At 41.2% G+C, this 17,033-nt stretch overlaps 2 protein-coding genes across 2 annotated transcripts; both read left to right on the forward strand.

Annotated features, from left to right (window-relative positions):
- Positions 1–4,003: 4,003 nt before the first annotated feature.
- Pcdhb7 (protocadherin beta 7) lies at positions 4,004–7,448 on the forward strand. Its single transcript, NM_001408837.1, has one exon. It carries the CDS (start codon positions 4,208–4,210, stop codon positions 6,602–6,604), a length of 2,397 nt encoding a protein of 798 aa, NP_001395766.1. The 5' UTR covers positions 4,004–4,207; the 3' UTR covers positions 6,605–7,448.
- Positions 7,449–14,425: 6,977 nt separating this feature from the next.
- On the forward strand, positions 14,426–16,765 carry Pcdhb8 (protocadherin beta 8). The gene has a single exon (NM_001014779.1). It carries the CDS (start codon positions 14,426–14,428, stop codon positions 16,763–16,765), a length of 2,340 nt encoding a protein of 779 aa, NP_001014779.1.
- The last annotated feature ends 268 nt before the right edge of the window (positions 16,766–17,033 follow it).

Here is a 17,033-nt window from a genome sequence, read left to right on the forward strand (position 1 = left end):
TCTGGGATTGTGGCTGTACCACCATGCCTGGTTCCCCAGACCTCTTTGTATGGATATTTTGTTGAGTGCAGGACTCGGGGGCAGTACTATACGTACAATACTAACTAGTTTTGCACTTTGGAGCATTTTACAAACTGCAAGTCTGATGTCAGTAAAAGAGATGGCGTTGTCTATTAATTCTCCAGTGATACGTTCAATAGTGTGCAAGTTGATATTACTGGTATTTCAGTATTCGAAGATGAAAGTAAAAATTTGAATCCCCTTACTGCTAAATAACTTCAACAAATGCTACATAATCTGAAAACGCTGCTTTGCTTTTACTCATAGTTGGGCATCTGGCACACAATGCAATGCTTCATTCAAAGCAGGTGTCCCCTTGTACTCGTTGAATAATTAACTTGAAACATCGAGGAAATCGATGAACTTTCTGGGGACTCAAAATTTATCTCAAATTTGTCTGCACATCAAATTTCAAAAGAACCATCCATATTCAGGAAGGAACAAAATTTCAGAATAACATCAATCTCTATGGACCCATTTTTTATTTAAATCTCCAGGAGTCAAAAATACATTAATCTCTAATTTGGTTTCACATTCATTTCATTTTTGTCTTTGCCTTTATGTGTGGAATGAAAAAAAGACTTTAGAAATTTAAATTACCTGGCCTCTAACTGCTGCTTTTATTGACCTTGGTTAGAATTTATAGCATCAAAATTAAATTAAAATTTCGAGATAGTGAATCATCCATTCATTTCAAAAAACATACATTTATACTCTCCCTTGTTATTTTACAATGGCATCAATTCAGAAAATTAGTTATTTTCTAGAACATCCACAGTGCAATTTTAATGCACAACAATAGTTTGGGTGTTCTCACACATAAGAATTACAGTATCTTTCTCCTCCTCTTCTGTTAGGCTTCAAATACTATTGACTGTGAGTGTGGCGTCAGCCAGCTTCTCAGTTCTTATATGTGAAACCCCTGTCCTTCTTCATGTGACTTCCCCAAAAGCCAGGAAGTGATAACTCTTGTTTTCTTTTAGAGTATTTATTCATCACATTTTATATTTGTTTTTTTTTCAGAAGCAGCATTCACATAATACAGTGCTCTCTTTATTTCCTCCTCCCCCTCTCTCCTCTTCTCCCTCCTTCCCTTCCTTTCTTCTTTTCATTTCAAATATTACATTTGACATATTGTCATTGCAAGTTTACTTACTTTATAATTGTCATTCCCTTCTTGTGATTTCTACTCCATGTGCAGCCTTTTCAGGTACTTGGGAGTCTCTGTGTCCTAGGGGAGAGAACGAACACTGCACCTGTCTAGTCTGTTTTCCATGGCCTTAGTCGTCCTCACTGATGATGTTTCATCAACTATGTTTTGCCTACTTTAGGAAGCTCCTTCCTGTCCTGGCATGAGTGATCTTTAAAAGAGAGGTTGGAGGTCTCATGGTGGTTGGTACTTGGATTTCAGGGGATCCAAGCCTTAATGAAGAAGGTTGGCTCACACATGGGTAGAAGTTCTACCCCACTCCTAAAGTTGCATTTGAGCTAGGTCCAAACAGCCCGTGTCTTACAATTCTGCATTTGCTTTATGAAGCCAATATCTTGGATGTTGTCTCTTTCACAGCTGTTATGGTGTCTGTTATGGAGGTAGACATGAGACCTGTGAGAATATTTTTTATAAAGTAATTGATAAGTGAAAACCACATGGAGAGCCTGGCATGTTAATGTATGACTTAATCCCAGCACTTTGCAGACAGAAACACGTGGACCTTTGAGAGTTTGAGGTCAGCTTGATTTACATAGTGAGTTCCACAATAGCCAGAGCTACACAGAGAAACCCTAAATCAAAACAACGAGAGAGAAAGCCAATGTACTGGCTGGTTTGGTGAGTCAACTTGACACAAGCTTGAGTTATCACAGAGAAAGGAGCCTTCCTTGAGAAAATGCCTCCATGAGATCCAGCTGTAAGGCATTTTCTCAATTAGTGATCAAGAGGGGGAGGGCCCATTGTGGGTAATGCCATCCCTGGGCTGGTAGTCTTGGGTTCTATAAGAGAGCAGGCAAGTAAGCCAGTAAGTAACACCCTGCATGGCCTCTGCATCAGCTCCTGTTTCCTGACCTGCTTGAGTTCCAGTCCTGACTTCCTTTGGTGATGAACAGCAATGTGAATGTGTAAGCTGAATAAACCCTTTCCTCCCCAACTTGCTTCTTGGTCATGATGTTTGTGCAGGAATAGAAGCCCTGACTAAGACAGCCACACACATGGAAAGTCTTATAGCCTTCATATTGGCAATAACTGTGCAAATTTGATGATGAACATCAACAGTAAGATACAATCAAAAATTTCCATTCTGAATGAGTGGCAGGTAGTTTTTGACTCTTGAGATGACTTGGAAATTGACTTGATAACCCCAATATAATTCCCAATATGATTATACAATCATATATCTGCAATCACTGTTCTAATAACAGATCAGAGCATCAACTACTTATCAAATCATTCTGTGGCAGTAAACTGTGATGAAACCAGGCAAATATAATAAAAGGAAAATTTATACAGTCATTTGTTTTTCTACTGTTGATGTGAAAATTCTAAAGAAAATACGAGCCGACTAACAGCAGTAACAGATGAAATTGTGCATCATGTCTATAAAGGATTTCTCCAGGAACAACATTGGTTCAACACACAGGAATCAATACTGAAATAAAACTTGTGGACAAAATGAATGGCAAAGCCACAGAATTGCCTTAATAAACACAGAAAAGCATTTTAGAAAAACCAGATATTTAAAAAAGGAAAACAGAACTATTGATACTTATAGAAGGTGAGGCTTTTCACATTCAACATTGTAAGTGATCTACACGGGTGCCAGCATTAATGAGCAACTCCAGCATCTAGGTAGAACACAAGATTATCCCCTAATCAGTTATATCTGTATGCTACCATTGGACAAATCTAAAATGAAGGAAATGTCCCTTGGAGTAAAGGGAGCAAGATGCTTAGAAAAGAAGCAGTCGGGTAAGTAGATGAACTTCATACAGAACACTGGTCAACACCGAAGGAAATCACAGAAGACCTCTGTAAGGAGGAAGCATATGTGGACTGGAGGACCCTGTGCTGTGAGGATCACCCTCTAACTAGTTTACGACGTAATGGAATCCTTACAAAACTGCCAGCTTGCTTTTCTCTTAGAAGTTACCAAGATGTCTCTAAATTTTTTTTGTGTATGTGAAATGAAAGAACTTCCTAACAGCAATAACGATATTGGGGAAAAAAAGGAAGAAAATTGAAGAAACAAAATTTACTGGTTTTAATGGATACTCTAAGTTGGAAACCAAATATTTGAATGATTTATGCACTAAATGCATAAGAACGTTCTATTTAAATAGACACAGGAGAGGTTTGTTAGCTGTTGTCTTAGACTGCATCAAAATTTAGAATGTCAAAGTACTTTGAAATATTTTAGGCTTGGAAGGTTAATCAATCTTAAACCTTAGCTTGTCTTTACCAACACAAACCATTTACTTTGTAGCTATTTCAATCAGGTGGTCAGCTGATGAATTAGATCACACAGCTGTACCTGTGCATTAGAGTGTTCCAAAAGACAATCCCCTCTGTAATAATTTATAATAAATTCCATAAATGCTTGACATTAACTATGTACTTTTGATATTTTATCACTGGAAAAAATACTTTTAAAATGCTTTCTTGTTTCGTTTAACTTATTATGCAAATCTAACATTTATACACAGACTAGCTGTCTTCCACCTTTGCTTTGACGACTCCTCTCATGCATGGTATTGGATAGCTATATTGATTATGTAATTTCAAGCAATAACAACATTGATACAGAAAAAATTGCATACACTTTTAAAATGACAATTTGGAAATTTTAAAGAGCTGTTTGGGTGACTTGAAAATAGAACTGTGTGAATTTATCAAAGTGGACGCAGGGTGGCGCTGCAGGCTAAGATTGTGAATAAAAGTGCTAAAGTACCCGGAATCGCTTGTTGCAATACAGAACAAAAGACACAGGGAAGAGCTTGGCAGACACTACGGAGCTATGAAAGGGTTTGGGCAAGGATAAACTGGATTAATGTAAGATAAAGAATGTGAAGATTCCTCCAAAGAATAAATCAGAGATCAGCATTTCAAAGCTTTGGAAATTCTAAAGGATTGGCTGCAAGCACTCACTTCCCCCTCATGGAGACACTGGACAAACTTCACCTGAACAGGCAAGTAATGGCTCTTATTTTTATGATGCCTTTGGTTCTGGTTTGCAGTGAGGCAACAACTCAATACTCTATCTTAGAGGAAACAGAAAGTGGTTCCTTTGTGGCCCATCTGGCCAAGGATCTGGGTCTGGGAGCTGGGGAGCTGGCTGCCAGGTCTGCACGGGTGGTGTCTGATGATTACAAGCAGAGGTTGCTGCTGGATCCTGAGACTGGGGATTTGATTCTGAGGGAGAAACTAGACCGGGAAGAGCTGTGTGGCTTTGTGGATCCCTGTGTGCTGCCTTTCCAGGTGTCTCTTGAAAAGCCAGTGCAATATTTTCAAGGAGAATTATTGATACAGGACATAAATGATCATGCTCCAGAATTCCCAGAAGGAGAAATACTATTGAAAATTCCAGAAAACAGTCAGCCAGGCACTCTGTTACCACTGAATTTAGCCCAGGATTTGGATGTGGGCAGCAATGGGCTTCAACAATACACAGTCAGCACCAACCCTCATTTTCATGTCCTCACTCGAAATAATAGTGAAGGCAAGAAATATCCAGAATTGGTGCAGGACAGAGCCCTGGACAGAGAGGAGCAGGCAGAGCTGAGCTTAACCCTCATGGCTCTAGATGGCGGGTCTCCACCTAGGTCAGGAACAGCCTTGGTTCAAATCCTGATCATGGACATCAATGACAATGCTCCTGAGTTTGTGAACAGTCCCTATGAGGTACAGGTCCCAGAGAGCTGTCCCCCAGACTCCCCAATCCTGACTGTCTTAGCATGGGATGCAGATGCTGGCAACTTTGGGAGTGTTTCCTATGGCTTGTTCCAAGCATCAGATGAAATCAAGAAAACTTTCTCAATAAACAAAGTCACAGGAGAAATACGGCTGAAGAAGGAATTGGATTTTGAAAAAATTAAATCTTACCATGTGAAAATTGAGGCCACAGATGGAGGGGGGCTTTCTGGGAGAGGTTCTGTGATGATAGAGGTGTTGGATGTGAACGACAATGCCCCAGAGCTGACCATATCTTCACTGACCAGCTCAGTCCCAGAAAATGCTCCTGAGACCATAATCAGCATCTTCAGAGTTGGAGACAGGGATTCCGGGGAGAATGGAAAGGTGGTTTGCTCTATCTCAGAAAACCTGCCATTCCTTCTAAAATCCACTTTCAAGAATTTCTACACTCTGGTGACAGAGAGTCCCTTGGACAGAGAGAGCAGAGCTGAGTATAACATCACCATCACAGTCTCAGACCTGGGCACACCCAGGCTCACAACCCAGCACACCATAACAGTGCAGGTGTCTGACATCAACGACAACGCCCCCGCCTTCACCCAAACCTCCTACACTATGTTTGTCCATGAGAACAACAGCCCCGCCCTGCACATAGGCACCATCAGTGCCACAGACTCAGACTCAGGCTCCAATGCCCACATCACCTACTCACTGCTGCCGCCCCAGAATCCACAGTTGGCCCTCACCTCATTAATCTCCATTAACCCTGACAACGGGCAGCTGTTTGCTCTCAGGGCGCTAGACTACGAGGCCGTGCAGGCCTTTGAGTTCCATGTGGGTGCTTCTGATGGAGGCTCACCCGCGCTCAGCAGCCAGGCTCTGGTGCGCGTGGTGGTGCTGGACGACAATGACAATGCGCCCTTCGTGCTCTACCCGCTGCAGAACGCCTCTGCGCCCTTCACTGAGCTGCTGCCCAGGGCTGCAGAACCTGGATACCTGGTCACCAAGGTGGTGGCTGTTGATGCTGACTCTGGCCAGAACGCCTGGCTGTCATTCCAGTTGCTCAAGGCCACGGAGCCCGGGCTGTTCATTGTGTGGGGGCACAATGGCGAGGTACGCACAACCAGGATGCTGAGTGAGCGAGATGTACCCAAACACAGACTGCTTCTGCTGGTCAAGGACAATGGTGATCCTCCACGCTCTGTGAGTGTCACTCTTCTGGTGCTGCTGGTGGATGGCTTTTCCCAGCCCTACATCTCTCTACCTGAGGTGGCGCCTGACCCCGCACAGAAAGTCGAGGATGCGCTCACTGTGTACCTGATTATTGCCTTGGCATCTGTGTCTTCTCTCTTCCTTTTGTCCGTGGTGTTCTTCGTGGGGATAAAGCTGTGTAGGAGGACCAGGGCAGCCTCTCTGGGTGGCTACTCAATGCCTAAGGAACTCTTTCCTGGCCACATGGTGGATGTCCGTGGCACAGGGACCTTGTCCCACAACTACCAATATGAGGTGTGTCTGACCGGGGACTCTGGGACTGGTGAGTTCAAATTCCTCAAACCCATGGTCCCCAACCTAATGGTTCAGGACCCTGGGAGAGAAATTGCGGAAAATCTTCATTGCAGGGATAGCTTTGTATTCAGCTAAGTCGGATGTTCTCAACCTGCGGTTTATAACCTCTTGAGGGTCGAAGGCCACTCTCACTACGGTCGCCTAAACCCTCAGAAAATTCTTATGATACACACATAATAGTAGCAAAATTACACTTACAAAATAGCAACGAAAGTAATTTCACAGTTGGGAGTCACCACAACACTATGAACTGTCTTAAATCGTCCCATCAGTAGGAAGGTTGAGAACCAGTGAGTTAAGTGATGGGATTTCCTAAGTGATGTACAATTCTTTTCTCTTTTAAGAAATGATCTTGTGTCTATAAAGTTCTCCACTAGTCTATTTTACTTATATCATTAATAGTGCTCACAGTTTCCTTTTTATTGGTATGAAAGTTCTAGCCATTAGTTGTACTGAGCATAGTTCATATTTTTCTCCACATATGAATAACTTTGGAGATTACTACTCTGAGAAGCATAGCCTTTGAATTAAACTCTTGATGAGCTTGTAAGACATTTTACTTATCTCAAAAACCCTTGCGTTTTTATATGTATTTGTGACACCAGCCATTTTCATGCAACTTCATCTTTCTAAAGGTAGAGTGTGTTTAAAATTACTTATGTTGCCTGGATCATTCTGCACGAATAGAGAGCAGAATTCTGTCATGTTTATGACCAGTTTAAGCTCCCAGACTAGCCAGGTCATAAATGTTAAGGTTGTGACACTTTTTGTTTGTGAGCATCATGCATGGTAGTAATTCTATTTACTTGGTTGTGCATGTTCTAGATGTACTATGGCTAAAGTTTTGGATTTTTATTTGACAAAAATTAAAGAGAATGTGTAGTTTGTCATCTCATTTATTTAATAAAGCTCTTAAATTACTGCTTTGACATTATCTCTTTTAATAATTAAGCTCAGAATTGGAATTATGTCCTATCTTTCTGAAGAGAAAATTCAGGATTATTGAGGGCATCACACATTTTTCTTTTTCTTCCTCATGCAAAGAAGTTCAAGCATAATGTAGTGTCTGTGTGTGTGTCTACGTGTGTGTATGTGCATGTGTGTATATGTGTATGTGAGTGTGTGTATGTGTGTGAGTGTATGTGTGAGTGTGTATGAGTGTGTGTGAGAGAGTGTGTTTGTGAGAGTGTGTGTGTGTGCATGTGTGTATATGTGTATGTGAGTGTGTGTGTATGTGTGTATGTGTGTGAGTGTGTGTATGTGTGAGTGTGTGTGAGTGTGTGTATGTGTGAGTGTGTGTGAGTGTGTGTGTGTGTGCGTGCGTGCGTGCGTGTGTTTTCCAGATAAGGCCTTTTGAAAAAGTAAATTTCTCTCAAAGTTTGGGTTTTCTGTTTAATTCTCCTCATTAGTAGATTTCAAAAACTTTAGCTTTGTGTTATTTGTTGCCTTTGGTAGAGTGTATCAATCGGCAAAAACTAATTCTGCTGTTACATGTTTTGTTTTGATATTCAGTGTATCCTTTAGTTGACTTTGAGTTAAACTGGTGAACAGAAATGAATATTATTGTAGTTGCTAATATATTGGAGCAGTAGCATATTGATTGATTTATAATTGTGGCATTCTTCTGTGTTCAATAAGCCCAGTGAATTGATTGATTTCTAACTCACTACATGTATGTAGACAAGACTATATTAAAATTTCTTGATCTTTTGTCAGAAAATAAGCAATTGAAAAGCATTCTTTATATTCTATTATTCAGTTTTAAATCTTAGCTATTAGCCTACATGAAGTGAAGTAGTTTTACTTTAAACTAAATTACTCCCTTCACCAAAGCTAAGGAACAGTAAAAAGGCAAATTAGTGGCAGTTTAAGGTCTTGAAATGTATTTTAGGCTTCATTCAGTTCTTTGAAAGGTAATAAATAAACCCAAAAATCAGTAAGCCACACATAAAAGACTTGCAAGTAGGAAGGAGACCTGTTGGAAGAGGGGATGGGAGAGAGAAGATTTAGGCTGAAGGAAAGGGCTAACAAAGAGCTGGAGAGATAATGACTGACACTTGGTGCTCTGGTGAGTCTTTGAATGTGACGGATATTCAGAGAAATCTAATCAGGGTCCATAAGAAACAAATCACACTTAGCCATCTCATAGGAATGTTCATCACAAGGTCCAGGAGAGAAAGAATATTAAAGCAACTCCACGAAATGATGCATTTCTTTTAATGGGGCATCAGTAAAACTAAGAACTGGCTTTTAAACTTCAATCTTGGAATCAAAGACAATGTCTGTAAATGTCCCCTGACCCCCCACAAAAAAGTATTCCAGAGTATAGCCCTCAAAGGTAAAATTTTTTAGCAAAGACTGAGTGGATGGACTGAGTTATGTAGGCACCAAGAGAAATAATTAGTGGAATTTTAGACAGAAGGAAAACAATGCCAAAAGTTTTGCAGAATTGTGTCAAGAAGCAAAAGTAACAGTAAAGGTTAAGTGGTACATCTACACAATGGAATATTACTCAGCTATCAAAAACAATGACTTTATGAAATTCATAGGCAAATGGATGGAACTGGAAAATATCATCCTGAGTGAGGTAACCCAATCACAGAAAAACACACATGGTATGCACTCATTGATAAGTGGCTATTAGCCCAAATGCTTGAATTACCCTAGATGCACAGAACACATGAAACTCAAGAAGGATGACCAAAATGTGAATGCTTCATTCCTTCTTTAAAAGGGGAACAAGAATACCCTTGGGAGGGAATAGGGAGGCAAAGTTTAGAACAGAGGTAGAAGGAACACCCATTCAGAGCCTGCCCCACATGTGGCCCATACATATACAGCCATCCAATTAGATAAGATGGGTGAAGCAAAGAAATGCAGACCGACAGGAGCCGGATGTAGATCGCTCCTGAGAGACACAGCCAGAATACAGCAAATACACAGACAAAAGCCAGCAGCAATCCACTGAACTGAGAACGGGAACCCCGTTGAAAGAACCAGAGAAAGGAATGAAAGAGCTGAAGGGGCTTGAGACCCCATATGTACAACAATGCCAAGCAACCAGAGCTTCCAGGGACTAAGCCACTACCCAGAGACTATACATGGACTGACCCTGGACTCTGACCTCATAGGTAGCAATGAATATCCTAGTAAGAGCACCAGTGGAAGGGGAAGCCCTTGGTCCTGCCAAGACTGAACCCCCAGTGAACATGATTGTTGGGGGGAGGGTGGTAATGGGGGGAGGATGGGGAGGGGAACACCCATAAAGAACGGGAGGGGGAGGGATTAGGGGGATGTTGGCCCGGAAACTGGGAAGGGGAATAACAATCAAAATTTAAGTAAGAAATACTCAAGTTAATAAAGATGGAAAAAAAGGGAATGTTGACCAGGTGTTGACTGTGGAAAGTGAGAATCATGTCTTCTTAAAATTCACAAAAACCAATAGTGCAAAGGCTGAGGAATGACGTAACGAAAATGGAGAAGAAGTGTGAAACCTATTAAAAATGAAAGGAGCTGGTGGGACACTCCTTAAATCTCAGCACTGAGGAGGCAGAGGCAGGAGGATCACTGGTTGGGTCATGGCTCTCTTTGATTAGGCTATCGTGTTTGTCACACGCATTGTATTTATTTTGTCTTATTAATATGTAACAAACAAAATTGTCAAATTTTTACAAGAAAATTACTGTTGCATCTGATAAATGCTGTAAAATGAGATTTAAAATTCGAAACTGAAAAACATAAAATATGACCAATCACATCGATTAGATATGTATTGTAAAGTCCATTTAACTTGTTGAATTATTACAAATGTTCACATGAGAATAAAATAAATGTATAAACTTGTAAGCATAGTGGACATACCAAAAGTCATCTGGGTGACAGTAACTCTGACTAGGCTATGACATCCAAAATTCAAAAGGACACTGGAAGAAGAAAGAAATAACAAAACTCTTCTATAGACACACATCGGCATGCTCTTTCTCTTTTTAAAGGCAACCAAATTCAGATATGTGTACGTGATATATAATGAATCGCTATGCTAATGCAATGTAGTCCAATTTGAAATGGAGTCTCAATGAGTTTGAGAACACAGTGATCTACATGGCGAGTTGCAGAACAGGCTAGGCTCCAGCGTCGCACCCTATCTCAGAAGAAACCTGAACAAAGACATATATAGTAAATTTCCCTAAGGCAAAGTATTGAAAAATTTCTGCTTGAGGTCAACCATGAGAGAAGGAGTCTCCCCCTGGCTACTGCTGTGATTCTATTACCAATCCAAACCACAGGAATCAGCCAAGAAGAAGTGAAAGTCATGACCATTGGAGCAGAAGAAATAAAAACTATACTTTAAATGATGTAATTATACACATAAAAATCATGAAGGCTCTGGATTAAGTCATGAATGGCAGTAGACGTAAGGTCAACAGCATTCTGTTTACATGAAGGAAAATGAAAAGTTCAGATAGTATTTAAAATTTCTTTCAAATATGTAAATATCTAGAAACAAATGTAACAGGAGACTTGTATATCAGGAAATTCAAGCATTATTGTGAAAAGTATAAAGATCTAAATGAATTGAGGAAGGAATGCACAATGGTCACTCTTGGAAAGACTCCATGGTTGAAATGTTGCTTTCAAACAATCAATGGAAATGGTAAAATCTTAAACAAAACTTCAACAATCTTCTTTGTGAATTTAATGGGCGGAGTATATATACTATGTATGTCAATGCAAAGAAATATTAATAAGTTAATACAAAATGAAACTGAGTATACTATAAAATAGTGTGACCCATGGAAGAAAGACTTCGTGACACACACACTTCATTGAATTGCATTTTCTGCTCTGCAAAAGTTCTACAAAGAAAATTAAAACAAAGAAAAACAAACAACAAGAACAAAACAAGTTGTGGACCAGGAGAAAACGCTGGCAGCAGATGTGCTTAATAAAAGACAGCCAACCGAAATACACAAAAACTTTCAGGACTCAACAGTAGGAAAACCATATCAAGTGAAAGGTGTGCCAAAGATCCTAGCACTTACCAAACAAGACTCCGAGATGGGGATAAGTGCAGGGGAAGAGACTCCACATGACTGTGGTTAGGCAGGAGCACGTTCGAATAATGAGACACAACCATAAGGCAGAGTGGCCAGACTCCAGTATACAGACACCACCAACTGCTGCTGAGGATGCAGGGCACCAAGAACCCTCGCTCATGGATTGCAGGGATGGAAATGCTAAGGTCATTTTAGAAGATGGTTTGGCAGCTTCTTGGAAAATCAAACAAATCTCACTATCTCGCCCCACAATAACTTTTCTTATTATTTATAAATGAGCTGAAAAGTTGAGTCCATATAAAAACTGGAATAGGGATGTTTATTGCAACCTATTACAAAATTTGTCAAACACCTGGGCGTGAGCAAGATCCTTCGGTGAGTGAAACTGAGAAGGTCCGCCTTCATCTCAACACGGAATGCTGCTCAGTATCAAGATGAAATGAGCCACCAACTCATGAAAAGGCATTGAGGAAACTTAAACACATATTCATCATGGACGCCAAGCTGAAAAACTCTTACTTTTAACATTTAAGAAGTCCAAAACCAATCAAACAGTAAAGACATCAATGATTTCCAGAGATTCAGGAAAGGGAGAGAAATATAAATAGGTTTTGATGATTTGGGGTCAGGGGAACTATTTTGCTGGACTCTAAAATGGATACATGTCATGGTTAACTAATCACATAATATATATTAGAGTGCCTAGAGAAAAGCCTAACCTCAGTGGCAGATCAGGGAAAATGCCTTAATGTTGAAGCTCGGAAAGAAATGTACCACTCTGGAGGGGATGGATGACAGTGAGGAAGATGGTGTGCAGTCTGCAGGGTTTTTGCACCTTTACATTTTTTTTGCATGGATTTAAAATTCCTCAAAAATCATCATTTCGGAAGAAAACTTACCCTGAAGATAATGAAACCTATTATGGAGAAGAAAGAGAATGCAACATTAGTTACTATTCAAAGACAAATGCAATCTTAAGGCTCATTCTTGATCCCCTGACTTAGGGCAATTGTGGAAACTCAGAAACAGTGGGGAATGGCTTATCTTTTCAGTGCAGAATGCAAAGGAAGTTGGGAAGATATGGGCCCTAATCTTGTGCAATTGATTTTTATGTCAAGTGTAGCTTTAAACGTGAAAAATAAAACAAACATTCAAAATGCATAAGTGTATTTTGTGACCTTGGTGACAGAGGAAAAAAGTCCTACTCAGAAATGGAAAATATTGACAGGACAGACTAAATTAAAATGAGTAACCTTTGTTTCATAAACAGTATAATAAGGTTAAAAAAGGTGTAGATTTAAGAAAATTATTTACAATATGCATAAGCAAAAAGAGTGATATACTAAGAATATAGATTCTTCTGCAGACCAACAATCTTCCAACAAATGTCTTATAGTAAAATGTACAAAAGAACTCATCATGAGAATGCATTTGAATGGGCAATAAACACAAGAAATCTTTTATACTTTCATTAATCACCAGGGAAGTGCTAATTAAATGTACACTAATTAAATATCCACGGTACCTGGAGTGGTTAAAACTGTAGAGACAGCATCAAGTGTTGGTTTGGATCATGGAGCAACAAGAATTCTCAGGCATGGCTGTGAATGGACTTCATACCACTGAGTGCACTGGGCAAGCGTTCTACAATTGAGCTGTATTTTTATCCCTAGCTTTTAAAGAAAGACAATGAATATATATATACATATATATATATATATGTCCCCTCAAGCCTTGAGCTTGTGATATAATTGGTGTGCCTTAACAGAGATGGGACTACAGGGAGGAACCACCAGGAGCAGCTCTGTACCTCACCTGCATTTGAAAACTCTTTCACAGTGCTGGCCAAGGCTAAACATATTTTCACACTTTGACTCACAGTGAAAATTTCTAAAATATATACAAATAGGAAGCATGAAAGATTGTTCATAACAGTATTCAAAATTCAAAGTGTTGGCACACACCTTTAATCCCAGTACTCCTGAAGTAGAGGCAGGCAAAAAAAGGAAAGTCAAGGTCGGTCTTCATTGTGAGCTTCAGGACAGCCAGAACTGTGAAGAGAGACAATGTCTCAAAAACGCAAGCCTGGAAAACTCCAATGTTCCTCATATGGAGTATAGGCAAAAAATAATAGCACAAACGTATGGAGGAATGAAGCAAAACAAGGAAACAGGATATCATAGATGAAACTTACCCAAAAGACTAACAGGAAAATACCATGGCAGAGAAATATGCTACTGGTTTTTACTTTATAAAAATTCTAAGAAAGGCAAAATATTGTATCGTAATAAAAGATGATATAGTTCCTATAAAGAGAGTAAAAACGAGTGAACGCTATTTATCCATCTAGATTCTGCTTATTGAGCTATAGTAACTTGGTGGTTCTTGTGCTGTACACTTAAGATTGGTGCCCTTTGTAGATTTTATGACATAGAATTAATGTATTCAAAAGTCTTCCTTAAAACCAATATTCCATCTTGTTCATTTAAAAATTTTGCCTTTCACTGAAAATTAACTCAACAAATGTTGGAATTTCCAGGTGCTAAGAACTTGTCAAACATTATAGTAGATACTTCACTGCAGGGCTGGAACTAATAACAAAGTGGATTGCAACACTAGAGTAGGACACACGGTGGCGCTGCAGTCTAAGGATTTGTATAACAAGGGGCTCCCAGGATGCCTAGGACGCCATTCCTGGGAATCAGAAGGTAGACATTTACATAAAAACTCCTGAAAGCAATTCAATAAGATTTATACGAGGTTATTTCACCAAAAAACCTTTGTGATTGAAACCGACAAGATTTGGAAGAAGCAACTCCCTCTGGATAACATCTAAACAATGGAGACAGCGCTAGCAAAAACACCAGAGAAAAGGCAAGTCATTTTCCTTGCTATATTGTTGCTTTTGTGGGAGTCTGGCTCTGAGGCAATTAGATATTCCATGCCAGAAGAAACGGAGAGTGGCTACTTGATAGCTAACCTGGCTAAAGATCTTGGGCTCCAGATTGGGGAATTGTCCACTAGAGGGGCACGAATCCATCACAATGGTAACAAAGAGCTCTTGCAGCTTGATGCAAAGAGAGGGAATTTGCTGCTGAAGGAAAAACCAGATCGCGAGGCACTGTGTGGGGCGACAGAACCCTGTGTGCTGCACTTCCAGATCATACTGGAAAACCCTGTGCAGTTCTTTCAAACCGACCTGCAGCTCACAGATATAAACGACCACTCTCCAGAGTTCCCTGACACAGAAATGCTCCTAAAAATTCAAGAAAGTGTCCAGCCAGGGACTGTGTTTCCTCTGAAGGCAGCTCAGGACTCTGACATAGGGAGCAACGCTGTTCAGAACTACACAGTCAATCCCAACCTCCATTTCCACGTCCTTACTCACAGTCACACAGATGGCAGGAAATACCCAGAGCTGGTGCTGGACAGAGCCCTGGATAGGGAGGAGCAGCCTGAGCTCACTTTAATCCTCACTGCTCTGGATGGGGGTGCTCCACCCAAGTCTGGGACAACGACGGTTCGAATTGAAGTCGTGGACATCAATGATAACGCTCCCCAATTTGTACAGTCGCTCTATGCGGTGGAGGTCCCTGAAGATAGTCCCCTCAATGCCTTAGTTGTCACAGTCTCTGCCAGAGACTTAGATACTGGGATACATGGCAATGTAGCCTACTCTCTGTTTCAAGGCAGTGGAGGTCTTCAGCCATTTGTGATAGATGAAATTTCAGGAGAAATTCGCCTTAAAGGGGCATTGGATTTTGAGGCAACTCCATACTATAACATGGAAATTGTAGCCACAGACAGCGGAGGTCTTTCGGGAAAATGCACTGTGTCTATACAGGTGGTGGATGTGAACGACAACGCCCCTAAACTCACCATATCTTCGCTCACTCGTTCCATCCCAGAAAATGCTCCTGAGGCTGTAGTTGCTGTTTTCAGTGTTTCTGACCCAGATTCTGGCGATAATGGAAGAGTGTTGTGTTCTATTCAGAATGAACTTCCATTTCTTTTAAAACCCACATTCAAGAACTTTTACACCTTAGTGACAGAGAGCCCCCTGGACAGAGAGAGCAGAGCTGAGTACAATATCACCATCTCAGTCTCAGACCTGGGCACACCCAGGCTCACAACCCAGCACACCATAACAGTGCAGGTCTCTGACATCAACGACAACGCTCCCACCTTCACTCAAACATCTTATACCCTGTTTGTTCACGAGAACAACAGCCCCGCCCTGCACATAGGCACCATCAGCGCCACAGATGCAGACTCAGGCTCCAATGGCTTTATTAATTACTCACTGCTACCGCCCCATGACCAGCAGCTGGCCCTCGTCTCCCTCATCTCCATCAACTCAGACAATGGGCAACTGTTCGCACTCAGGGCGCTGGACTATGAGGCCGTGCAGGCCTTTGAGTTCCACGTGGGCGCTACAGATGGAGGCTCACCCGCGCTCAGCAGTCAGGCTCTGGTGCGCGTGGTGGTGCTGGACGACAATGACAATGCGCCCTTCGTGCTCTACCCACTGCAGAACGCCTCTGCGCCTTGCACAGAGTTACTGCCCAGAGCAGCGGAGCCAGGATACCTGGTTACCAAGGTGGTTGCTGTTGATGCTGACTCTGGCCAGAATGCCTGGCTGTCATTCCAGTTGCTTAAGGCCACAGAGCCCGGGCTGTTTAATGTGTGGGCGCACAATGGCGAGGTACGCACCGCCAGGCTGCTGAGCGAGCGTGATGTGCCCAAGCACAGACTGCTGCTGGTGGTCAAGGACAATGGAGAGCCTCCACGCTCTGCTAGCATCATGCTGCAGGTGCTAGTGGTGGATGGCTTCTCTCAGCCCTACCTGCCTCTGCCAGAGGTGGCGCTCAACCCCACAAAGGAAGAAGACATGCTCACACTCTATCTGGTTATTGCTTTGGCTTCTGTGTCTTCACTTTTTCTCTTGTCTGTGCTGCTGTTCGTGGGCGTGAGGCTGTGCAGGAAGGCCAGGGCAGCTTCTCTGGGTGACTGTTCTATTCCCGAGGGACACTTTCCAGGCCACCTGGTGGATGTCAGCAGTGCGGGAACCCTGTCCCAGAATTACCATTATGAGGTCTGTCTGACTGAAGACTCTGGGACCTCAGATTTCAAGTTCATGAACCCTATCATTCCCACCAGTCTCCTTCAGGACTCCTAGCTAAACTTCAGTGTCAGGAAGATCTACGATTGTATTAACCGAATCATAATTAATGTCTTGGTTATAATTTTTCTTTTTGCATCCAATAATCTTTCCTTGAGACAATATATTTCTATGTTGATTTTTGCTTATTTTATCAATTCAATCTTAATGCATTATTTTCTTTCACTAATTTGAGAGGGGAATAAGTAACTTTGTTGTGTTTCTATGGTTATCTGACATACTGTTTTTAGGAATAAATTTCTTCTTCTGCTTTTATAACTATGTT

Source organism: Rattus norvegicus, chromosome 18 (genome assembly GCF_021556685.1).
Source record: "Rattus norvegicus strain SHRSP/BbbUtx chromosome 18, alternate assembly SHRSP_T2T, whole genome shotgun sequence".
NCBI classification, from domain to species: domain Eukaryota; kingdom Metazoa; phylum Chordata; class Mammalia; order Rodentia; family Muridae; genus Rattus; species Rattus norvegicus.